We start from the raw sequence: 26,470 nt of genomic DNA, 5'->3' as shown, positions 1-26,470 counted from the left end.
TGTCAATTTTTTTGTGCCTATCAACTTTTGGGTGCACATGCTCAAGGTCAAAAGTCATATTATATATCATAGGCCTTCTTTCACAAAAGAATGGTGTATGGACATTTTAGATAGTCCCAATATTCCTTCTACGTATATATACTTAACAAACTCTTTCTAACTCACCTGAGCCAGAGGCTCAAGGGAGCTACCTCGATCCATCATTGTCTACCTCGTGTATTAACTTTGTACACTTTCAGCTTCTCTTTGAATACTCCACATTTTAACCAAACTTGGCAGGTAGCATCCCTAGGAGGATAGGATCCCAGTTTCATCAAATAAGTGGGGCAGGAGGGCCGAAAGCCTCTTAATTAAGGAATCTTTAAAAAAAACTTTTGTGGAACTACACTGTAGAGAGCTAAGTTGAAAGTCAAGCATGTAGAGTGCAGCTGAATTTTCGTCCACTTCATAGTGCTGTATATGGTCTGATTTTATCTGTGTCTCTGCATGTGTGTGTTCATGTGTGAAAAGTTCAAATACACTGCTTTTTCATATAAGTGTCCATGGCACTGATCTTGAAATGTTTTTTTGAAACAAACTATGTACTGGTGGATAAATAACTACTAATATTGATTTGAAAGAGATAGAAGAGACATGAAACATATCTTCCATCCACAGCCACATTGTATGATAACTTGAATTTCAGGTCTGTGGAAAATATTCTGGCATGACTCATGAGTGGGTTCATGTTCATACTAAATTTCAAAACAAGCTATCTACGAGATGTCACATTCTGAGTTACTGTCCCAGTGATAAAAAGTCTCCATATGTTGTAATGATTTTAATGTGTCAGTGCACTATTTTCTAAGATAATGAGATGAGCATTCTCCATTTCAGAAGTTCATAATGATCCTACCTGTTAGATATTTAGCAGATTTAGACACACTGGGGGCAGTGTTACAAGAAATTTACCAGTATGTATGAAGTGTTCCGTAGTATCATTCAACTTGAGTTGCCTTGAGACAAAGCATGTGATAAATCCTACCAAACTATATAGTTGTCTTTTTTATTTCCAGCAAAAACTTAGAGATCTCCAAACTGAGGAGACAAGCAAGAGTAGACATAGAGATCTGAACTTCCAGTTGCAGCAGGAGCAAGACCTACTCAAGGTAATGTCATACACAAACATAAACAATATGAGCACTATGTTGTACATTTACATCCACTTCTCACATTTTGCAATCCATGCACCCTCATTCAGTTCAATGCGACAGTCGATTTAGCGCATTGCTCTTTGGGAGATAGGTCAACAACCCAAGTGTGCACTTGATTGATACAGTACACACTAGACATGTACATACAGTGATACACAAGTATCCAGAATTGCTGTTCATGAAGTATTATGATCCAGTTAGTTACATCGCTGTTTACATTAGGACGCTGTCACAAGCAGTTCTTTTTCGTCATCATTTTTACAACTCAAAATAGTTGTCACTGAGTGTAAACTTCAGAAGTTAAGAGAGTACATTACTCCACTGCAGACACTATCATTCAAGTCTGTGAGTAACACTACTGCACTGACAGTATGTTTAACACGTTTCACTCATCTTATTCTACATGATTACATTTAAACTTCATACTTTCCTTGGGATCTCACTACTAGTTCTTAGTATTAACTCAGCCTTCTTATTCCCTGTGCTGGGAATACTGCGGTTATTTAAATATTTTCTTCAATGAGGCTTACTTTCATTTCGCAAAACTCACTGTGTCTGCCATGTTGAAACCAGCTGTTGTCTCATTGTGTACAGTAACATTTCCAGTACCGATATGTAGGTAGTGCATACTATGATTAGTGTATTATTATGTTGTCGACCAAGAAGTGGGAAATATGTCTCTTGCAATATGGACATTGGTGGCATATGGATTGTGAAAAGGGAGAATTCCACATGTATGTGTTGCAAACTTTTATGTAAAATAAACAGAGCATGGTATGTTTGGTTTAACACAGTCATTGTGTCATGAATTAGTTTAAAAGCAATATCTGCTGAGATATGTTGGTTCAACCCTATGTAGCCTGGGCTATTTTGAAATTGTATTGCCTGGGGAATTAATAATTAATTTTCCCAGAATATGGTCATTTTTTCTAAATATGCCTATTATGCTAATTTATGCATGATATTTTTGTGAATCAAATTTTAAGTTTTCTAAATCCCTAAATATAGCTTCAAATAGGCTAATTTTTTATTCAGGTGTTCTTTGTAGTGTTATAATATTAATCTATTTACTAAGAATTATGAGAAGAATGTTGCCATGTCAAAATAAATTTCTTATGAATTATATTGTTTTGCATTCTTGTTTTTCATTGTTTCTTTTCATCAGGAATAGTTGATGATAACCAAAATGGATGTTACCTGAGAAAACCAGAATAAATCATTCATCAGACATTTTTTTTTTTTAAACCAGTACATTGTACACACAAAAGTCATTTGAAAATGCCATTCATGGTGACACTTTTCATAAAAATGTGCTGTGTATATCTCAGCAACTGTGTGCCAAATTTGTACAAATAAAGTCTCAAAATGTGCACAAGATGTGAAAAAAAAAATCGTGAAATTTCAGCGTAAAAGAATCATGTTTCCAAATTATCACGAAAAAGTCGAGTGGGCTATTTAGCCCTCTTCCACCCTCCCCCCCTCCCCCCTCGTCTGCATAGGTTTTTTCACACTGATCAACATTAGCATTACAGGTATCATATTTTTATATTTCATCAGCGCTGTTTAGCATCTGGTTCTGCCTCCCCAATGCTTAATCTGTTCTCTGTATATTGCAGCTACGACTAGAGCAGCAGATGTCACGACAAGCAGAGATCTTGACCAGCATTAAACAGAAATCAGAGACCACCATTCTGTCTCTTCGCCACAAACTAGATCACCTTGAGGACCTTGTCAGCAGCAACTCCTTGACCCACTCAAGGGCCAGGGATCTTCCAGAAAGATTAGAACATCATGTCAGCTTGTCTCATGATGAGATATCAGCAGGTGATTCTGAAGCAGGAACAAAGGATGCAGATTTTAGAAAGGATAGTGCACAACAAGAACATCTCACCTGGAGACACCAAAGTAAACACTGGGTTAAAAGGAGTGAAAAGACCCACACAGACACTTCAGTGGACATACCTAATCAGTCTAACGTTGTTGGGAGCAGCAAAATGGTTAGAATAAAGTTTGATGCATTGTCTGAATCTGAGGAAAGAACTAGAAAAGATTCCACACAGAGAGGCCAAAGTAGGACAATACATGGCAGTCGTGAGCGAAGCATTTTGAAGAGAAGACTGCCCCCTGCAGAGCAAGAGGATTCCTCACATCATGTTTTACAAGAGAGATCGGCAGACAGGATGCAGGCAAGAGGGAGGAGGAAGTCAGAAGAGTTGTCCTCTCCTGCTGAAGAGGTTTGTTGAAGATTAGCTAATGACTTGGCGAACTCAGGAATAAGCCCCCTGGAGTCAGTGTATGGTTGTGTATGATCAGCCATTCTAAGCACAATAGCAGATATAACTCAACAGTTTATGAAGTGCCTGCATGATTTGATTCTCAGAGGGGAACAAAATGTCAAACCAGTGCAGAAGGAATTCATTCATTTTTTACTATGCTAAACAGGATGGAATACGTTTTGCTGTTCTGTACTGATTTGCCAAGAAATAGTCCCTTACATTGCTGATTGTTCATATATTTTTAACTCACCTGAGCCAAAGGGTGGGGGCAGGGCACACCCACCCACTCCCCCCCCCCCCCCCCCAATTTAAGGAATCTTTAAAAATCTCCTGTAGAACCAGAAGTGGTAGAGCTGAGTTGATACTATGATTTAGTACATTGATGAATGTATTTTTCATGGCGAATCCATTGAGCACGGGAAGGGGGGTCCAAATGGGGGCTTAAAGAGTACATTTTCATCCTCTTGAAAACCCCATGATGGATTCAGAGCAAACTTGGCAGATATGCATCCCTAGGGGGTTATGATCTCAATCTATACAAATGGGCACCATGCCCCCAAGAGGGGTGGGGGGGGGGGGGGGGAGGGACTCAGATTTTGTGCTTCCTGATGTTGCTAAGCATTCTAATATGGTCTCGAGGTAACATTTTCTATGAGCAGTATATGAAATTGGGAAAGTGAATGTACAAGGAAACATAGTGGACTTAATATAAGAGAGATTATTTCTCCTGTTAAATTGTAATTGGGAAATAAGCTGTCATCAAAAATATATGTAATTATGGTCACCTATCACCAATTAGAAATGACATACATGTAATGTTCCAACAGAATTTGAATCAAGATCACCTTACAAGATGAGGAATCTTTTCTGATGCACATTTTTAAGAATTATGTTTAATAAATTGTAGTGGAAGTAATAGATGGGAAAGATGTATTAGTGATGTATGTAATCTTCATTGAATATGTATTTTTCAAACAGGTTACCCCTTCCCAGCGCCCAAGGTCCCATTCTTACAGACATCAAAGAAGACTCAGTAGATCACCTGTGCTACTTGAACCATTTCCAGTGATGTCCTTACAGGCTGCAGACAAAGGACCTTCTGATAGCCATTGTGAGTATCCACATTGCATGCATTTAATTGCATGATATGGAAGCATAGAAAATGGTTAAGTTTTTTTAAGTCACACATGGAACAGGAGAAACTCTGTCAACTTCACATAAATTTGGATTTATATGTTTTATATACGGACTTCAATACAGAGTTGAATGCAGGAGTTACGAGAGCCCCAATACAGAGTTGTCAGTATTTTAGTCACCTCTAGTGGTTAATGAAGTTGTATAGTTTTGAGATGATAGCCACACCTGGATTACTAATATGAACTCTTGCAGTTAAATTGATCTTTAAAATTCTTTTCTATTACAGAGGTCTGTGAAGTAAATGAATGTGTTGTGTTGGCGGGCCGAAACACATGATTGCCATTGTTGACATCCTTTCTTTATACCTTTGTCACACTTTGAGCCAATGCATTTCTGTTTGGATGTGAAAGCCCCTAAAATACAAAGATGTTGATCCTGAAATGTATTATTTGAATTGGGACTGATGTGGCATTACTATAGCTTTGCTGTATTTCTGATGTCTTTAGAGGAAAGGGATCAACAGCACAGACGCCCCACAAAATTTGATATACCATTAGTCACGTTTTTCTTATTTCTCCACATCAGTAAGGCATGGAGACATAAAAGAGACAATATCATCGAAGAGGATACTCCAAAGAAAATAGGATATGATAATGTGTAAGATTTGTAAGATTTGTAAGATTTTATTGACTCTATCGACCCCCTCTCGGGTATGAGAGTACAAACATATTTACAATATATGAATACAAAAATATAAGTGATAATGTACATGTACATGTGAAAATAACAGATATAAATAAATATGTTTACAAAACAAGGCGTAAAGGACGTTTAACTACTCTACCACTACGTGTACAAACATTCACATCTACTTGTGTAAATTACAAAGTGAGTTCATAAGGATGATTGATGAATATAGATAAAAAGTTCTCTAAACACATCCAATTGTTGTATTTACATGTGACAGTTTTGACAACGGACTGTCACCTTTCTCAAACAATGGTTAGTCAGCAACTGATGTTTTGGCACCAATTACTGTAAAAATGGATTTGCGTGACTAATTTTTTGTGCTCGGCCGGGTAAGATGAGTTTTGCCTGATTTTGATTCCGCAGAATCAAGATGGCAACTACTGGAATGTATGGCAAGCAAAACAATTTGCATGCTTCTATTTTCGTGCTAGTTTCTGGTCGCGCGAAATGCGTGAAAATTTCCACTTTTGCAGGTAGCAATCACCTAGTTGTGACATCCAGGTGATAGCACCATCATAAAGTCAGACAGTTGGTATGCCCCCCATCCCGGTTCATGTTGTGGGGAGTTCTCTTTACCCGGATGGCCTCTCTGATACGTCTGTTCAGGTCCTGGCTCTCCCTCGCTACTAACTGCGCACCACCTACCGGTTGATGATATGATTTTCTTTTTCAGTATGGTCTGTTATGGAGGACTTGTTCGTTTGGCTTGCTGATGCCCTCTGTAATCGGGTGTATGATTGTCCATACAACTTTTGACTATCTTTCTTGTGTTCATCAATAGAGGCAGTACAACTTGGAGATACTTAGGAGGCAGCCGGCACAGGTCTTGCTTGTACGAGATCTGCTGGTGAACTGTCCTTCCCAGCAATTTTATTGTATATTCTATCCAGGCACTTGCCATTCAATAAATATTCATCGTATACAAATAAGACACAAGAGGATCTGAATATTCAAGAGACTCAACCTTGCAGGTTGGATTGGTCTGCAGCATTATGCCAACTGGACTTGAGAAATGTGGGAGTCCCACTCACCTCCTTTGTCTGCGCGATATTTGGCTAGTTGCTCTTTTATGACTCTGTTCGTCCTTTAAACTATGCCTGCTCCTTAAGGGTGGTATGGGGATGACCTCGATTTCCTGATGCCGAGTTTGTTGCATAAATCTTGCACTATTCTAGACTGGAATTGTCTGCCTTGATCTGTGTGGAGGGTTTCAGGTACTCCATGCTCTTTGATGTAATCCACGAAGATATGTTTGGCTACTGTCGGCGCAGTCTGGTCCTTCATTGGATATATGTTGGTGAATTTACTGAAGTGATCGATGACGACAGGGATGTAGCGAAAGCCTTTCCGTGAGATTGGTAGCTCTGCAATGTTAGCAAACACGATTTCGAGAGGATGGTCAGACGAGATGCTTTGTAGTGGAGCTTGGTACTTGGGATTTGGTAGACAAATTGATTCGCAGGCCTCGCATGTCTGACAGTAGTTCAATATATCACGATGCATGAATGGTAAAAAACAGGTTGCCTTCTTTGTGTACTTAAGTGTCCAGCAGTTGGATCTCCATGCAGTTGTTTGAGAACGTAGGGACCAGTGTTCTAGGTACAACAGCTTGTAGCCTGATATTGCCGAGGTTATCTTGTGTCTTACAATACGGGATGTCGTTAGTGATGACTAGATGATCATAGTTCCAAAGATAACATCTCATGTGAGGAGATTCTTGACAAATTTTTCTGGTGGTTGGGCGGTAACCTTCCGTCAAGTATGTCATAACTTGTTGGATGTCATCATCTTCTTGTTGGTACTGTCGCAGATTGAGATCTTGTGCCAAAAGACTGGAATTTTCGGGTGGTCCTTCCACCTGTCTGCAACTAGATTCAACCTGGCTTGGTTTGTAGTAGAGCGAGTTTGGACGAGGCTGCATTGTTAGCTTCACGGAGAGTAAGCTCGTCTGTCGTGGCACATGTCTGATCTGTAGTCTGCGGAGGGCTTGGTGGCACACGAGACAGAGCGTCAGCATGGTTGTTTTGATAACCTTTGCAATGTTTGATTTGAAACTGGTAGGCACTGAATTCTATGATCCAACGGGCCCATCGTCCAGACACGTCATCTTGGATGGATACCTTGTTGTATCCAAGAAGGGGCTGATGGTCCGTAAAGATCGTGAACTCCTGTCCTCGTAAGTAGTTAGACCATTTCTGTTGGGTAGTGGAGAGCATCTGACTGAAGTAGGCAATAACTCATTCTTTCCCCTCTTGTACTTGGGAGAGTACAGCACCTATGGCAGTAAGGGAGGCATCAGTAGAGAGGGTGAATGCCTGTTTGAAGTCCGGGTACGCCAGTAAGGGTGGTGTGGTGAGAGCTTGCTTCAGTGTCTCGAAGGCGACTTCACATTCATCCGTCCAGATGAATTTCGCCTCTTTGTGAGTCAGATTGGTCAGTGGAGTTGCAATCTTCAAGAAGTTTCAAATGAAGCGGCGATAGAAGGTTGCTAGTCCAATGAATGAGCGAACTTGAGTCGGGTTGAGTGGGCGAGGCCAAGATGCTACTTTCTTGGTATTGCTGGGATCTGGAAGTACACCGTTTGTGTTGATGGTGTGACTGAGGTATGTGACCCGCTTGCGAAAGAATTGACATTTTGATGGCTTCAGTTTGAGGCCAGCCCCTCGGAAACGTTCGAGAACATCTCGGAGATTGTGTAGGTGGTCATCAAATGTCTTTCCAATCACAATGCAGTCATCCAGATAGATAAGACATGTAGACCAGTGGAGGCCATGTAGTACTGCTTCCATTACCCGCTGAAAAGTCATGGAAGCATTGACTAGACCGACCAGCATGACGTTTAAATTGCTACAGTCCAGTCGCTGTTGTAAATGCCGTTTTGTTTCAGTTGTTGTGTTGATGTGGTGGTGCGCTAAATGTGTCTGACCAATGTCCTCAGAGGATGAACTAAATATGTCAGAGTAAGCTGAAAGTAGCTGATCTGCCTTCTCTCTCTCCCTCGCATTCATATCAGGTGGAAGTAAGGACGAGTCTTGGAAGTGGTGGACTGGATTTTTGGGTGCTTGCAATTGTATGTGTACCATCCAGAATTTCATACTCCTCTTGTACATCGCCTGTTATGGAGTAGAACTGTCCAAGCGTGGTGTCAGCCAGTATATCGACTGGCTCTTGCGAAGGGTTGATCTACTATCAGTACATCCGACCACCTATCTGTTATAGTATGCTATTATATCCCTATAATTGCCCAAACGTCGAACAAAAAACTTTTACACAGATGGCCTACCTTACACCGCCCGTGTCCCCCAGGCCGCACGCACGTAACCCGTCACCCGCCATGACTCTTCCTCTTTCCTGTTCGCCTTCCCAACGTTCGGACGTGTTTATATCTACCTCTTGTGAAATCGCAATTGTGAAATCGCACCGCATCTGCGGATTCGTCACTCAATCAGGCAAAATCCTTCCATTTTTGCACTCATTGATTGTTGTTTCACACTTGTAGATCATTTTGTCAATTTCTGTGACCGAGAAAAGGGAAAAATCGTGTTTTTTCTTTCGTCTCAAATCCGGTGGTTTGTCTTCGCGTTGCCCCATACGTTTGTGTGGTGTGTGCACCGCGCCTCGCTTCTCGCCACGCTCTGGCGGGATTTTTCCCTTTTCTCGCCTTTGCCTACCTGCAGTACGGCTTCTAGTCGTCTTTTTCATGTTTTTTCCTCCCGCTCGATAATTTTCACACTCTCAGGAGTCATTTGGTGTTTTTCGATCTTTTTGACGTGGTTAGAAACACCGAGGATATCACGTAGGCTCTACGCCACGAGTTAGTATCTCGCTCTCGTAGTTAGCCTATGGCTGGCCACTGAGGCCATATTTACCGTTTGTAGACCTATGGCAATCCACTTGGGCCATAATTACCATTTGTAGACCTTATGGCAAGCCACTTGGGCCTAAATGCTCCTTGTCTTTAGTTCTCCCAACCTCAGACTCGGTTCTCTTTGCATGTTTCATGTGTCCCATACCCCTGCCAGCTATGGCGGGCCGCTTTTGGGCCTTTATTAAGGTGATCCTCGCCTATGGCAGGCCACCGGGGCCCAAATTAACTTTCTCATCTATGGGTTTTGGGGCTCTTTACCCCCTTTTTCACACATGTCTCATGTTCCTTTGAATTTCCATGGGTCTTTTCGTGCTGTGCTTTCAACGATAGCTTGTCTGCCCAGCTCGGTTCTTAATTCCCGCCCCTTGTACGCTTTTATAAGCCTACTTGACATGGTTTTTGCTTTTTTTACGCTTTCTTGTTTTACATACACTCTCATTCTATATTTATTGCATGTATATATTTCATGTTCTGATATCCTGCGCTCCTTGTCTGGTACGCCTTCTAGCATACCTTTCTTTGACTTGGTTTTTGCGTTTTCGCTCCTTTTTACATACACCCCTTGTATAAGTTGTGTTTGTATGTAATTGTTATGTTGGATGCTAACTCAGTCCTCTTCTCTTTTATACAGGATGACTCTCAGATGCAAATCATGTCGCCGGGCCATTCCAGACTGGGACGCACATGCAGTCTGCGCACTGCACCGCACATGCTCTCGGTCTGATCCCTGCGCAACTTGCTCCACTTGGTCAGACCCATTGTGGGTCACGATGGAGGCTTGGCTGTCCTCTCACCCCCCCCCCCCCCCCCCCCCCAACCAGAGGGCTCCGGCCCTGGTTCCGTCCGCGGCCGCACGGCCGACGGATACAGAGCTTTCTGCTCGGAACCCCCTCGTTGAGGGAGACTCTTTACCGGTCACTGAACCAGAGGGGCAGGGATCCGGCTCTGCCGATCCGCCCCTTGAGATTCTCGCTTCTGAGGGCAGCGATTCGGAGGAGGGTGGTCGTCCTTGGTGACATGACAGGAGCCTGGCTAGCCTCTCTTCCTCCGGCTCTAACAGGCAAGGCCGGCGGGGGGTGTGTTCGGGAGCGGTGGTACGTCAGCTGCGGGTCCACCCCGCGGGCTCCCTCCCACCCAGGTTGGTAGCTGCCCGCGCTTTTAACAAGCCGGCACCTGCCACCACCAAGACCCTCCCCGCCCCGCCCACCCGGGCAGCGCCGGTTGAGCCTCCCGTCCGGGACTGGCAGCTTTCGGCGGCGTCCTCGACCGGCACCCCACCAGCCGGACAGCCCTTAAGCTCGTCCTTTGGGATGCTGAAAAGGCGCGGACTAAGCCAGAGAGGGAGGGGGCAGTAGAAATACTGGACCCGTCCGCAAAACCGGTATGCACTGCCGCAATGGCAGAGCGATAACCACAGATGGTTGAGATGGTTAAACCCTTATCGAAAAGGGAAACCAAAAAGTCTGCCACATCTCTCAAAGGGCCTCAACGGGGATCCACCCCATGAGGTTGGCACCAGGGCCCCGTTGCTAGAAACTTTGCGTTTAAACGCAACTTGCAACTGATTGTCACTGGCCAATCAAAATCATTGTTGCATGCATGTCTTCTTGATAGGGCAGACCCTGAGCCAATCAGAATGGTCAGTGACAATCAGTTGCAAGTTGCGTTTAAACGCAAAGTTTCTAGCAACGGGGCCCAGGAATAGTATCCAGCCAAACGGGAATTGTAAGCCTCCTGGGTGGATTCCCTCCGGCTGAGAGCAATGAACAATGCAGCTCGTTCTGACAGGCCCGCCTGAGTTCCGGATTACCTGATAAGGGCCAGGCAATCAGGTGGAGCGAGCTCGGCCGGGGATGCAGAGCTCCCGACACCGGCTGCGCTATTAGGTCTGGGCGAGCGGGAAGGAGCCTCGGGCTCCCCACTAGCAGGTTTGAAAGCTCCAGAAACCATGACCTCCGTGGCCACCAGGGGGCTATGAGGATGGTCGCCTGGTCCCATCTTATCTTCCGCAGGATGCGGGGAATGAGGGGAAAGGGTGGGAATGCATAGCCTCTGAATCCCTTCCACTGGAAGGAGAACGCGTCCAGCTGCCAGGCTACGGGGTCCTGCACTCTCGTGCAGTACCTGGGTAGCTGAGCATTCAGCTCCAAGGCAAAGAGATCCACCTCCAGCTGTGGCATCCGACTCACCAGCAGGTTCATGATCCGCGGGTTGAGTCTCCACTCGGAGGGGAGGACCCGGCCCCGGGATAGGAAATCCGCAATGAGGTTGTCCCTGCCCAGTATATACGAGGCAATGGGAAAGATCCTCCTGCATCTGCACCATCTCCACAGTGTGGCAGTGAGGGCGTTCAAGCGTGTGCCCCCCTGTTTGTTAATATACTTCGCCACTGTGACATTGTGCGTATCAACACAGCCTGGCCCTGGATTAGGGACAAGAAGTGGTGGAGGGTAAGGTTAACCACTTGGAACTCCAGCACATTGATGTGAAGGAGGGTAGCCGAAAGGCACCAATCTCCATAGGCATGGAGCCCCTGACAGTGACCGCCCCAGCCCATGTGGGAGGCATCGGTAGTCACTGAGCGTGGGCTCCAGGGGGTTGCCCCTGCTCAGAAACTCCGGGCAACACCACCGCCTGAACAGCAGGCGGGCGGCCGGGGGCAGGGGAATCATCTTCATCAAGGGGTCTCGTAATGGGTGGAAATGATTGAGAAGATGGATCTGCAGAGGATGCATGTGTAGGCGACAGTCCGGTAACACATCGACCAGGCTCGCCAGATACCCCAGGAACTGAAGTAAGGATCTGGCGGGGACCTGCTGCTGCCGTCTGATGCGGCGGGTATGATCGTAGTCACCCGAGCTGGGCTGGGGCGCGCCAGCTGGTGGGGATATCGATCACCGCACCCAGGAAGATCGGGCACTGTGAGGGCACAAGCTCCAACTTCTCCCAATTTATAAGAAACCCAAGTGACTGCACCATTCTCAGCAGGTACAACTGGTGAGAGAGCAGAGTCTGGGAGCTGGCTGCTAACAGCCAATCATCGAGGTAGCAAAATACCCTCAGGCCTTGCTGCCTGAGAAAGGCCGCTACACACGACACAAGCCTGGTGAACAGGCGTGCGGGTTTCAGGCCAAAAGGCAGGGCACGGAAACGGAACACGTCCCCCCTGAAGGAGAAGCCAGCAGGTCCCTGGATGCTGGTGCTATCGGGATGTGGAGGTAAGCATCCTTGAGATCTATGGATACTGTCCAGTCTCCTGGTCTGAGACGTGGTAGTATAGATGCCAATGTCTCCATTTGAAAGTGCTCTGTACAGATGTGCCGATTGATTCTCTTGACATTGAGAATGAGGTGTAAGCTCCCCAAGCGCTTCGGAACCAGAAAGGTAGGGGAATGGGAGAGCCGCGGGTGGTCGCGGATCCGTTCCACTGCCCCCTTCGCTATCAGGGTGGCGATCTCGGCCGCCATGCCTCGGTGCCTGAGCGGAGGGAAGCGAGGAGGGGAAAGCCTCCGCGCCTTTTCCTTGGAACGCCCCCCGACGAGATTACTCCCATCTTGGAGCCTTCCTCTAGTGCTGGAGGCTCTTGCCAGGGCACCTTTTCGAGCCCCTAGCCAAAGCCTCCCTTACTGATTTAACCATCAATATGGTTTTTCTTTGGGCTATTGCCTCTGGGCAGCGCCACAGTGCACTTCATGCCCTGTCTACCCTACTGGGCCACATACATGGGGAATGGGCTGGAGTGCGTCTAATCCCTAACCCTTCGTTCGTGGCCAAGAACCAAACAGCAGCCTCCAGTCCGGTTGAGATCTTCATCCAACCTCTGGCTGCTCATTCCTCTATTGCAGAGGATAAGGTCTGGTGTCCAGTGCGGGCGCTCAAATATTACTGGGCGCGCACCAAAGACCGACGCTCCAGGGATCAGCTTTTCGTAGTTACGAAGGAGCCCTTCTCTCCAGCTTCGAGGGACACCATCTCGAAGTGGATTGTGGGCGCTATCAAAGCGGCTGGCCCAGAGGCTCTCTCCCCTGGCGTGGCGCCCCGTGCGCATGACACTAGGGGGATTAGCGCTTCCTGGGCCCTGTTCACAAGAGTGTCGGTCGAGGAGATCCATAAAGCAGCCTGTTGGCGTTCTCCCAATTCTGTCATCTCTTTTTATCTTAGGGACGTTCCCACCGCAGTGCCCTCCTCTCGGGCAGCCCTTCTGTCGGCGGCTCAGTCCCGCTGATTACACCGCCTTACAGCCAAGCCTCCCTTGTTAGTCCATGTCGGTCTAGCATACTATAACAGATAGGTGGTCGGATGTACTGATAGTAGATCATGAGGATCAGGCGTGATCCTCTTATCTACGAGGTACATCGACCACCTGTGTCCCCCTCCTTCCCCTCGCCTCGAGGCGCGACTTAACTGTGTGTCCCGGTTGCGGGTGCCTTGGTTACGTGGAACTGTAGTCATGGCGGGTTACGTACGTGCGTGCGGCTTGGGGGACACGGGCGGTGTAAGATAGGCCATCAGTGTAAGTTTATTGTTCGACGTTTGGGCAATTATAGGGATATAATAGCATACTATAACAGATAGGTGGTCGGTGTACCTAGTAGATAAGAGGATCACGCCTGATCCTCATGATTAGTCGGATCAGAGTGAGGCCATGTGGAAGGTAGAGGTAGAAAGGGAGGCATCATTCTTGCAAAAGAAATCCCATCCAAGAATAACTGGGTGTGTGATGTTTCTGGCGACCATGCATTTGTGCTCACGTGTCATGTTTCCAAGATGTATCGTTGCATAAACTGTCCCAACAATGTCGATTGATTCTCCAGTCACTGATGTGGCTGCTGTCATTGACTTGATGAGGGGGCTCCTTTGGGATTTTGGAAGAGACTACCAAAAGTCATAGCTGATGATTGATGTATGTGCTCCGGAGTCTAAAAAGGCTACGATGTAGGTATTGTCTAGGATAACCAGGATGTAGGGTGGCTTTGGGTCAGGTTGGTTGTGTTGAATATTGATATGGGCCTTGGTAGGCTGGGCTGATGATTGGCCCTCATCACCAATTAATGAAAGTTTTCCGTCTCATCAGCGAAGTGGACTTGACCGTATGCTTGTTGGCGCCAATCCCCTTGTGATGAATGACTAGGTGTACAGGTGGAGTTGGCGGTTACAGCTCATTCTGAAGGTTTGTTATTCCGAAGGCTCTCTATTCCTAAGACTCGTTATTCCGAAGGTTCATTGTTCCAATTTTCATTTTCGGATTAACCAATCTTAGGAATAATGAACCTTCGGAATATCGCCACAAATTTTCGGATAAACGAACCCTTTTTCATTTTCGGAGTAACGCACCTCTAGGTATAGGGAATTTGCGTGTTTCGGATTAACGACCCTTCGGAATAATGACCCTTCGGAATAGCGAACCTTCGAAATAACGAACAGCACCCGGAGTTGGTGTAGGGTGGAGTACTATCTCGAAAGTGTCGACTCATTGGTTGATAGGCAGCTCGCTGCGGGCTGGGAGAACGATGTCGACTGTCTGAGCGAGGACTTGGTGAACGTCAGTGGTACTCGGCTCATGGACTGGGAGATTGAGAACATTGTTCATGTCCACTGTGAGAGGACTGTGCCTGTGATCTCGGTGGATGACGAGGCCTATTGTCTGGTGCATATCTGTGTTCTGGGCTTGGTGACCTGTACCTACTGCTATTCTGTCGGAGGCTTCTTCTACCATCGTGATTATCGCTGCAGCATACACATCAAGTGGTTCCTGAGGGTGACGCTTACAAGCTGTGATGCACGATCGGAAGGTCTGGAGGTCCTGCTCTCTTCCAAAAACCTTCGATAATTTCTCTTTCATCACTTTGATATCTTTCTTTTCTGATTCGGACAGTCCTTCCCACAGAATAAAAGCTGGTCCTGCTAAACGTGCTGGTAGGAGCAAGTGTATCTTGTCTGATGCACCCTGTATAAATTCTGCAGCCAACTCAGAACGTCTGATCCATTGATGAAAATCTTTTCCATCATCACCTGAAAAAACTTATGGTAAATCCATCCAAAAAGAACTCATTGTGGTCTATATCAATGAACTGGCTACTAGTTAGCATGGGAAGATTCACTACTTGTCTGAAGAATACCAGCTTTGACAGGCTAAACTGATGGCAGGTAGTGTATTATGCTTCCTTATTGAGTAGCAGCAGATTCAACATAATTGCACAAGTTTGTAGGATGGAGGAAGTACTCACCAAAAGCAGTTGATTGCAAATCAAAAATTGGCTGAAGGAATCTCTATATACACAAGTTTCCAAGTCCAAAGTGCGAACAAAATTCACCTTATGTAATTCAAGATGGAGGATGCATGCACAGAACACATGGGCAATCCAAGATGGCAGATGCAAGCTATCTGCACAATGGTATAAGTACAGGGCTACATTCAAGATGGATGGTGAAAACATGTGCTTTCCAAAATCCACTTGAGTATATGAAGCAGAATGAATTCACAGATTGAGTGTAGAATGCTGCAAAATCTCAGTGATCCACTCCAAAAATGTCTGCCTGCACAAAATGGGAGCACCGCTGCCACCAGTTGTAGGGCTCCGGGTTCGCTCTCATATTCTTAGAGGCAGTACAACTTGGTGGTAGTTAGGAGGCAGCCGGCACAGGTCTTGCTTGTACGAGATCTGCTGGTGAACTGTCCTTCCCAGCAATTTTACTGCATATTCTATCCAGGCACTTGCCATTCAATAAATATTCATTGTATACAAATAAGTCACAAGAGGATCTGAATATTCAAGAGACTCAACACAGGATCTCAACAGAGGATGAATAACTATTCATGACTCCTATATGTAAATTCATAACAAGGATAGCTGCACAGGTAAATATTCATTACAGAGAAAACCAATCAGAAGAAATGGAGGGAAATTCTAAGAATGGTTCATGTACTGACATGACAGGGAGATGTGCCTTGGTGGATATAGGAGAGTGGAGTGTACCATGCTGTGAAAGAGGTGTGACATGGTGGATGGCATAGGAAAAGATAAAATCTGTCTGAGCTCACTTGTAATAGCACAAGGAAAATAAATTCGGTTCAAAATAAGTCTCTACATTAGTTTTCAACTAGTTTCTCTAATGTATGTAGCTTGGCAAGAATTGGTTTCTTGTCTTTCCATTTGAACATCCATTGAGGATAGCTGCATTGTGACAGAGCAGCAGAGATGGTGGTAGCTTCATCCTTGTCTTAGGGTCAGATACTCCTGTCACAGTGGTGGAAGAGAGTATGAACCACTCCTAACTTTTGATGTAGGGGGTGATGAGACTTGGAAGTTTAGATACTTGTTAGTATGTGTTGGTTTCTTATATACCATGAACGTTAGGTGTCCATCTGGCTTTCTGGTGATTTGTGTGCCTAGGAAGGGAATCTTGTACAGTGATAAGAATATGCAACTGAGTGAGCTGATGATGTCATCATCTCACAATTTTCCATTGATTATGTGCAGAATAATGATCAGTTAGATACATCAGGATTTTAGACTGGGTCGTAATTGTGTTTGAAGGAAAAACTGGAAATTTCGAAATTGTACATACAAACTTATGTGGCAAGTTGTGAGGGAATGACATCATCACTTCACTATTTGCATATTCATATTGACCATTCAATAATTGTTTTGTGAAAAATTAGCAAAGCTTCAAAATGTAATAACTTTCTTATTTTTCATGTGATTTTGATCAGAAAAGAAAAGAAAATTTGACTCCTTTTTATACTAACTTTCAGCTGCACTTGACTTTCCCATTGAAAACAAAATTCAATCATATTCTTTTGAGTTACAACACATGTACCTATGAAAACCATACTTTGTGTATAATACGTATGGGCAATTTTTCTTTGTGCTGAATGGATAACATACGTCCCAATTTTTTTAATTAGGTATCAAAAGACTTCTAGCTAAAGTCATAGAAGTGGGAGCGCTTTAAAACAAAACAAAACAAAAAAAAATCTGCAAAGATACAGCAAGATACGGGTACATATTAGGGGGGCGATTCCGCCCAACCCTGATTACTGAACTTTGAACTCATTGGGTACCTGACATTTTAGGGGCAAAAAGTTAGATATCATGTCTTCCTGACTGACTTTTCAAATAACATTATTGCTTCCAACAATTGTTTGCAGTATTAGTGTAAGTATTGTGGAATTCATTAGACCATTTGAATATGAAATATTGTAATGTGGGGGCTCTTTTATTGTACAAATCGGCTTTATTAATGATTCAGTGATTACCATGTTCATGCAACAGTCAAATATAGAAAACTTCTTTTGTGTCTCAACAGGGTCTGAGTTCATGGATTCTCTGAACCAGCTGAAGACAGAGAAGGTGACACACCTCAATACCAATGTGTGGAAATCCCAGTGACATACTGGAAGGTTGCAGAATACTGATACATTCTTCATAAACAAAAAAACAAAAAAAATGTATCTTGAGACCATGTTGTGTGCTAATCACCTATTAGCTGTTGTTTTTAACTATGATGAGAATGTATGTTGCTTGAACCCTAAGATGTTTTGCAGATAAAAACATTGTTCTGACACACTTTCATTGATTAGATAGGCTGAAAAGTGGAAGAATTAACTATTCAGTTTATTGAGCTTAAAAAGTTGAGTAAGAAAATGTTTTGGATTTGTAATTCATAGACGATGACTGTCTTGGTGTAAAGTATCCAACGGTATCGCTCATTTCACTTGTTCATTATTTCTGTAGAAACATGCCATAATAGTGTATACTACCTTCTTCTTTAAATATTTTCACTGAGACCATTTGTGACCATGCATCAAAACCCCAACCTGAGGACTCTAAGTAGGTGAAATGGGTCAACCTCAATTTTTTTTTAGCTCACCTGAGCCTTCGTTTCAGGCAAGCTATTGTGATCACTCATCGTCCAGTGTTCGGCATGCGGCATCTGTTATTTGTCCTTCTTATTCCTGAGGGTTATAAAGTCTGACCTCTCTTATCCGGACATGTTTTGACTGGAGACTCAATGTTTAATACACGCAGCTGCCTACCCATTGGTAGCTACGTGTAACCTATTGCACATAGCATTCACTAAAACTCTGCATTTGCTATCAACGCAAAATTATAGGTGGGTTTTTAAATCAAAATGAAATCAATTTGTTGTCAAACTCTTGAGATGATTTACCTGCTTAAATATTAAGGGATGTATTAAGCAGGTCTTGGAAAGAGACAGAATGAGTCAATGAAACTAAATTTCAAAATGTGAACATCATGGCTCGGTGAAGTTGACGCACTGACAAGTTGTGCAATGCTGTGGACTGCAGTCCAGCCATGCTAGCTAGCACTACCTTTACCATTCCAGGCCTGATGCTTGGTGCATTGCGATCGGGTCAAACTTTTGTGTGATTGTAAATGTGTGTTCAAATTGTGAGTGTTAATGTCATTCATCGCTCAGCCAATGAACTCAAACCAGTGCGAGTCTAGTCATATCGACAGCTGTGCAAGTGGCCTACATGTGGCAATAAGAATGAGAGGAGCACATAGGCTGTACAGTATTGTATATCAATTTGTGTGAACATGTCACATCCTCATCAGCTGGTCCACATTCAGAATTCTCTGAGAATTTGCTCAATGAATGATTGCCTGTACTGTGCCCTGATTTAATGAAAAGTTTGCTTCCCATGTTCTTACGGTGTTTTGGGGATAGTATAAGTCTGAATGCATGTTATACTTAGTAAATGAAAATTTGATTTGAATGTATGTTAATTGTGTTGTGAATAATATGTAATTCATGTGAGTTTGTGTAAGAATTTTTTTTAGTTTCAAATCAACCTTTCCTTGTAAATATTAGATTTGGGGTAAAAAAATCACAGTGAGATCATGTCCAGATAATAGATCCAGATTAAGGGAGGCTGGATAAGAGAGGTCGGACTGTACGAGCCACAAGTTATACCATGAGAATGACCACAAATCTTAACTTGATGGCCTTTGTCAAAATGGAATCAGTTTAGTTCACACAGAATCGTTATACAATAAAAGTGGTCTTATTGTCGGATTGCTGAATTCTGTATGCAGCACAGTTTTTTTTTCATGGAATTGTTTGTATCAGAAACAGTTTGAGAGGACTTTGTGTGTCTTTTTCAAGTAATAATGTAACAACAACAAAAAGAGGTGCTAAATGTACAATGTTTATGTTTTTCTGAGCATTTTGGACTTAAAAGAAAAATCATTCTTGTACCATAAGAGCTCTCAGTCGCCTTCTTTCCCTACAGTGTCTCGACCAGTTTGTTTCCTTATCTATGCTGACATTAATTAATGACGAAAAGCATCATACTTATCTGCTGATGTAGAGTTGTTGACATGACTGCCGGGCTTGTCCCGATTACATAGAGAACAAATTAAAGCAAAGACAGTGTAAACTCCAACACCATAAAGTAGAATGACTGTGCATGCGCGTGGTTACTGTGGCTTTGCAGGCTGCCACTTGTGCAGGTGCAAAACACCCAATGTCATCCTGACCTCTTACATCAATAAAAAAACGACTTTGTGTATTGATATTTTGCAAAGTTTTGCTTGTGTGAAAATTTATTGTTGTGTATGTGGTATGAAAGTGAGTACATTGTATTAGAAGTTAAGTGAAGCATCAACTGGGACCCTGCACACACCAAAATTCCCTTGTCATGATTCAGTTCACAACAAATCCAAGTACAGTAGTGTGCTAGCGCACTTGTGAGATACTGGCTCTTTGTAGGTTTTATTGTTTTTATGTGTGTATTCATATATTGAGTAACATTTTTCAAGGTCAGTAAATGATAGTAAATGGCCAGGTACCATGTTGTGATGATGAATTTCTTCTTAAAGGTATTAGCCCACATTTGTAAACCTGCAGCAATTGGTCTCATAGTTAGCATGGAGTTTGGGTATGATTGCAGTAACACCTGTGCAAAATTTCGTTCCAATTAGTCCATTACTTTCATAGAAATAAATGAAAATGCACCGTATGCAAAACGCTCGCTAGCTCCGGTCCACGCGCGTACTACATGCATGCGATACATGTGTAAGTTAATGTACGTAGCTAGCCCGCGCTCGCAATTCGATTTTGGGTCGGGTTGACCTGGTTTGAAAATTGATTTTAATTTAAAACGATGATTTTCTCTCTTTTATCGAATGGTATAGACAAAGAGCAACAGGTGAGGTATGTTACTGTTATAACTTGTACTTGAAGTCATATTGGACCTGTTTTATGCAGTTTTGATTTTCGTGGGTTTGCAAATGTGGGCTAGTACCTTTAAGAGTTTGAATTACCATATTAACAGGTATTTGTACATTTTTGGTATGTCAGAAATCTGAAGTGACTGGCATGTTTGAATTTTAATGTCTCATTCATGTTCAGCTATTAGTAGAAGCTACTGTCTAATCCCATAAGATTTTCCAGCCAAAATTGATTTTTTTTTTTTTGGGGGGGGGGGGAGGGGAGCTATCCAATTTGAGGGTGCTGATTCAAAAAAAAAAAAAATCAATAGCAACAACAACTTTGGCTCCATTTTTTCTAACGACATCTTCATATCAGCTGCCATTTTGAATTTCAAAGTGGCCAACATGGCAAACTGTATTTTGATGCATACATCTCATAATGTGAGCGTTGTTCAACTTTGGTGCAAAAGCATGGCTGTGATGTCAGACATTCTGATACATCTTTTTCTGATATTTTGGATTGTTTTTAAACAATTAATAGGCTCATTCCAGCCCCTATCTCAGGACAACCCCCCCCCCCCCCCCCCTCTCAGGCAGGTAGGTATAAGCTGTCATTATCATGGCTCCATGATGTCAACCATGATGCAGGACAAATTACAATCCTGTTGTGCGCTAATACCATGAAAACATTTCATAACATAGTCTGATGAATGGACAGGTTTTTCTTTTTTTTCTCTCTCTTTTTTTTTTTTTTGTCCTCCAATAACATTTTCATTTTTCTTTTCGTTATTTCATTTCCAACAATGCAAAACATTTTCATACACACACAAAAGAACACAATATCAATACATTGAAGTAACAAAGAAAAATACGTGAAGTTAGCAATACTACACATCACAAAAGCAAATGAAATTGAATTGAAATTAAAGCTGCAGGAAATGGAGGAGACATGCTGAAAAGCTGAGCTTGTATTTTGCAGTCTCCTGGACAAAAAAGACTAAATAACATCGAGGAAGCAAGTTGCTAGATATAATATAAAAAGTGCAAAATACATACAGACCTATACCAAAAAAAAAAGACGGACAAACAAACACAAGCAACCTCTCTTGTTAAAGAGAAAGAGAAAAATAACACAGTGAAGGAAAAAGAGGAAAGTACAATGTATTTTGAAAGAAGAAACAGAAAGAGACATGAGGACAGGAAAAAGGCGAGAAGGGGGAAGAGATGAAGGGTCTATACTAGAGCACACTCGAGGCACAAGATGCGATGGATCACCGAGGTAAATGTAAGAAAGGAATAGATAAAAGAAAAAGAATTGAGTATGACGAATAAGAAAGGAAGCTCAAAATTAAGGCCAACTAAAATGTAACTCATTCCGCTATATAAGAATTTATGAACAACTTCTTCAGTTTGAATGTGAATGTGTTTAAACCTACAACTTGTTTCATACTATTATCAAGAGAATTCCAAAATTCTGCTTGTGGGAAACCTCTACAGTACTCTGTATTCCTTAGCAGAGATTCTTAATGTTCAAAATGGGGTCTCAGAACTCAGTGCAGTCGTATAAGAAGCCAAAGAAAAATTAAAATCTTATGACATGAGTGTTTGTTAACCACTGGTGTAGCCAGGAATTCACGTTTCAGACAGTTACAGTTGACTGTCCGTCCACACTTCTGAGGACGGATCCAGTCAACTGTCTGAAACATCGAGCCCTTCTCCTTGCTCCATACTCTTCTCTGGTTCACAGTCCTTTTTAGGACTATACACTCTAGAAAGAATGCTCTCTCGCTCACTTTCTCGCTTCTTCCTATCCTTTTCATTTCCTCTTTCATTCCAACAGTCCTTTTCAGGAATAACACATGGTGAACCATATAAACCAATAGCATATATGAAAACCAAGTTATAGGTAAATTGAAGTTTACATAATGTGTAATTTCTGTGCATGTTAATTTCTTTCTTATGAGGTTTTGTAGACAGTCTGCAATGTTAAAGGTTCTCCAAGTTTCGCTCACGGATGTTCAGTCCGAGAAAAGAAATATCTAATACTTTAATTACAATTAGGCCTATATTGTACGATAAGTTAGTGTACTGAATTACTGAGTCTCTCATACCCAAAAGCGAATAACATTCAGCATCCAATTTACCTGTAATTAAAAAAAAAAAGAATCAAATAACTTGTAAAACGTTTTGCTGTCGGATGTACGTTCGTACAGAAGAAGTCCATGGAATAGGCCTGTATAACAGAAGATAGCGCCACTTTTTAGTGACAGATACACTCCCCGTGCTTAGTGTACATGTATATCTTTTGAGTAAGGTAAAGGCCGTGTCACACCTTTCCGGGCAAGCCTTGCGTGCGACTTGCAAAGAACAATTTTTACTATCCGGAGGTCCCCGGAATAAGCCGCAAATGACAGTACCTAGCACGTATCTCACCCGTAGTCACCCGGAGGTGTGCACGCAAATCTTTTTACCCGCAACCATGTTTAGGCCCTGTCGCGTGCAGGCTTGTTGCGTGTACGGATATTCCAGCATACCGGCAATTTCTGAGGGCGAACAAGGATTTGGGCGAGTCAGTGCATGTGTCTTATTTGCTGGACCCGTTCTACTTGAATTCTACTTGCGGGTATACTGTGTGACCTTTGTACCAGTCGCGTGGGGGCTGACAACACAGTGAAGGAATTCCTCTGAAGGAATGGCAAAGTCCCACGGAATGTCATTATCTTGGCTGCAAACGGGGACTGCGAAGTACCTGCATGGGAGTTGCATGCGACGTGCTGCCGCTAAGGGCCTCCTACTGGCGTTCTGCGTGGACCTCTCTGGGCATCCCCGCGGCTCACCCGGAAAAAGTTTTGGTCATGCTCAAAACTTGGTTGCGGTTAAATCGGACTTGCGTGAGCACCTCCGGGCAACTACAGGCGAGATACGCGCTAGGTACTGTCAGGTGCGGACCAACTGTGGAGAGCTCCGGGTAGCAAATTTGCTTCCCCGCAAGTCAAGCCGCAAAACTTACGTACCACAGGACAGTACCACAGGATAGTACCACAGGACAGTACCTCACGACTTGTCCTGTGGTATTTTGGGACGTACCACAGGACAGTACCACAGGGCAGTACCACAGGAGAGTACCACAGAAAAGTACCACAGGATAGTACCACAGGACAGTACCACACGACTTGTCCTGTGGTATTTTGGGACGTACCACAGGACAGTACCACAGGGCAGTACCACAGGACAGTACCACAGGACAGTACCACAGAAAGGTACCACAGGATAGTACCACAGGGCAGTACCACAGGACAGTACCACAGGATAGTACCACAGGAGAGTACCACACGACTTGTCCTGTGGTATTTTGGGACGTACCACAGGACAGTACCACAGGGCAGTACCACAGGAAAGTACCACAGGACAGTACCACACGACTTGTCCTGTGGTATTTTGGGACATACCACAGGACAATACCACAGGACAGTACCACAGGATATTACCACAGGACAGTACCTCACGACTTGTCCTGTGGTATTTTGGGACGTACCACAGGACAGTACCACAGGGCAGTACCACAGGACAATACCACAGGGCAGTACCACAGGAAATTACCACAGGATAGTACCACAGGACAGTACCACACGACTTGTCCTGTGGTATTTTGGGACGTACCACAGGGCAGTACCACAGGACAGTACCACAGGATAGTACCACAGGACAGTACCACACGACTTGTCCTGTGGTATTTTGGGACGTACCACAGGACAGTACCACAGGATAGTACCACAGGACAGTACCACACGACTTGTCCTGTGGTATTTTGGGACGTACCACAGGACAGTACCACAGGGCAGTACCACAGGGCAGTACCACAGGACAATACCACAGGAAAGTACCACAGGATAGTACCACAGGACAGTACCACACGACTTGTCCTGTGGTATTTTAAGACGTACCACAGGACAGTACCACACGAATTGTCCTGTGGAATTTTGGGACGTACCACAGGACAGTACGACAGGAATTCCTGTGGTAATTTTCGATATACACCACAGGAGAGTACCACAGGAACTGTCCAAAATCCCACAGGAAAATCATAATATGGTGCTATTCCACACAGAAGTACCACACAGCAAATTAAATTCGTAAGTACCACAAAAAAATGCTACAGGATATACTTTTTTTTTTCTTAACATTTTATACCAGAGGACTATCACATCAGGAGAATATCAAACAGCAGTACCACACAGGAGTACCACACAGGAAAATTGTAAGGCAGAATCAACTGAAATTTATAACAAAAATACAAACAAAAAAGCACATATTAATATTCCTCAATTAATTGATAGATGAGTTATGCTGTGAATTATAACAATTGATTTGCCATTACTTATCCTGTCCTATACTCCTACAGTATTACCTATTTAGTGAAAGTGCTGATGTAAAGCATGAGAAATTTCATAAGGACTTCTGTGGTACTCCTGTGGTACTTCTGTGGTACTCCTGTGGTACAAATTTTTACATAGCTCATGAATATTCATAAAAAGCACTCTAGATTTTAGAAAATACATTTATGACTTAAAATATCAAAGTATTAATGATGGAACTTACTTTGAACTTTATGAAAGATTGTCTAATTATGTTATGTTATTCCAAATATCATAGATATTGTTATGAAAGTGTAATTTCATATCTTGATAATAAAGTATAATCGAGTTAGTAACCATGCCTTAATGCTTTACGGATAGACGGCCATATATATATGTACTGATAGGATCGATGGCTACCTAGGAATAGAATATGACTATATAGATCTATTATAGGACTAGATTGGCACTTGGCCATTAGATTCTCGTTTGAGGATATATGTTAGGAGTAGGACAGGTTATTAAGTAGGGCCATGTTTGTCCTGAAATCCATCACTCACCTATCAGGAATATTCCGTGAAATGTGGCTAAAAGTCTCCCAGATTTTTTTTTCGATCTGTCCTGTGTGGTACTCTCCTGTGGTACCATGAAAATGCTGTGTGGTACTGCCCTGTGGTAATGCTGTGTGGTAATGATCGACCTGTGGTATTGTCCTGTGGTACTGTCCCAAAATACCACAGGGCAGTTCCTGTGGTACTGCCCTGTGGTACGTCCCAAAATACCACAGGAATTCCTATGGTACTGCCCTGTGGTACGTCCCAAAATACCACAGGAATTCCTGTGGTACTGTCCTGTGGTACTGTTCTGTGGTACCGGTCCTGTGGTACTTTCCTGTGGTACTGCCCTGTGGTACGTCCCAAAATACCACAGGAATTCCTGTGGTACTGTCCTGTGGTATGTCCCAAAATACCACAGGACAATTCCTGTGGTAATGTCCTGTGGTACTGTCCTGTGGTACTTTCCTGTGGTACTGTCCTGTGGTACCGTCCTGTGGTAATTACCACAGGAGTACCACAGGACTTTTTCGTAAGGGAATTGTTCGCCCACGTAAAATCTTCTACGTGCTGGAAACTACCTCCTAGCCACAAGCCCGCGTAGCTTGCCCGGAAAGGTGTGACACGGCCTTAACTGCCATCTCAAAAGGAACACAACCATTTTCGGTTTCCATCAAGGACGTTCGCTGTAATTGTCTTAACTATGCCTTTATACACTCTATTTTTCCCTTCACAACGATTTTTTATCATTCCCGATATGTACAGCATAAACATGCTGCAACCAAAAAGAAAGAAAAAAAATCAAAGCTATAAAGTGATACGCAATATCACAATCGGAATATACACTGTATTGAAAGGAAATGATGAAATGACGGAAGAAGTCTGTAAAAGCGCAAGAGACAAGAAGGAACGTAAAAGTTCAAAAAGAATGTGGAAGCAGTTGAGTGGAGAAGGAACGGAAAAGGGATCGAGCGCCAGTGCGCAAGAAAACAAGTGCAAGTGCACTCCCAATATACCGAATTCCTCTGGAGGGGCTGTTTTTGTTTTATTTCACATTTAAGAGACATGGATATCATTGAGTTGTTTGTGCTTTCATGCTTACTTTGAAAACACATGTTTGTTTGTTGTTGTTTTTTTGTTTTGTTTTTTTGTTG

The 26,470-nt window shown here is 43.3% G+C and overlaps 1 protein-coding gene across 1 annotated transcript in view; it reads left to right on the top strand.

Moving 5' to 3' along the window:
• LOC140240812 (centriolin-like) overlaps positions 1–19,750 on the top strand; it is a 94,440-nt gene extending 74,690 nt beyond the window's left edge. Inside the window, exons 37-40 of the mRNA XM_072320584.1 lie at positions 1,056–1,148; positions 2,810–3,427; positions 4,448–4,580; positions 17,535–19,750. Coding sequence (XP_072176685.1) covers positions 1,056–1,148; positions 2,810–3,427; positions 4,448–4,580; positions 17,535–17,617 — 927 coding nt within the window. The 3' untranslated portion in view covers positions 17,618–19,750. The remainder of the gene's footprint in view (positions 1–1,055; positions 1,149–2,809; positions 3,428–4,447; positions 4,581–17,534) is intronic.
• The last annotated feature ends 6,720 nt before the right edge of the window (positions 19,751–26,470 follow it).

This window comes from Diadema setosum, chromosome 17, assembly GCF_964275005.1.
Source record: "Diadema setosum chromosome 17, eeDiaSeto1, whole genome shotgun sequence".
Lineage (NCBI taxonomy): Eukaryota > Metazoa > Echinodermata > Echinoidea > Diadematoida > Diadematidae > Diadema > Diadema setosum.
This window is presented reverse-complemented; position numbering and strand designations above follow the sequence as displayed.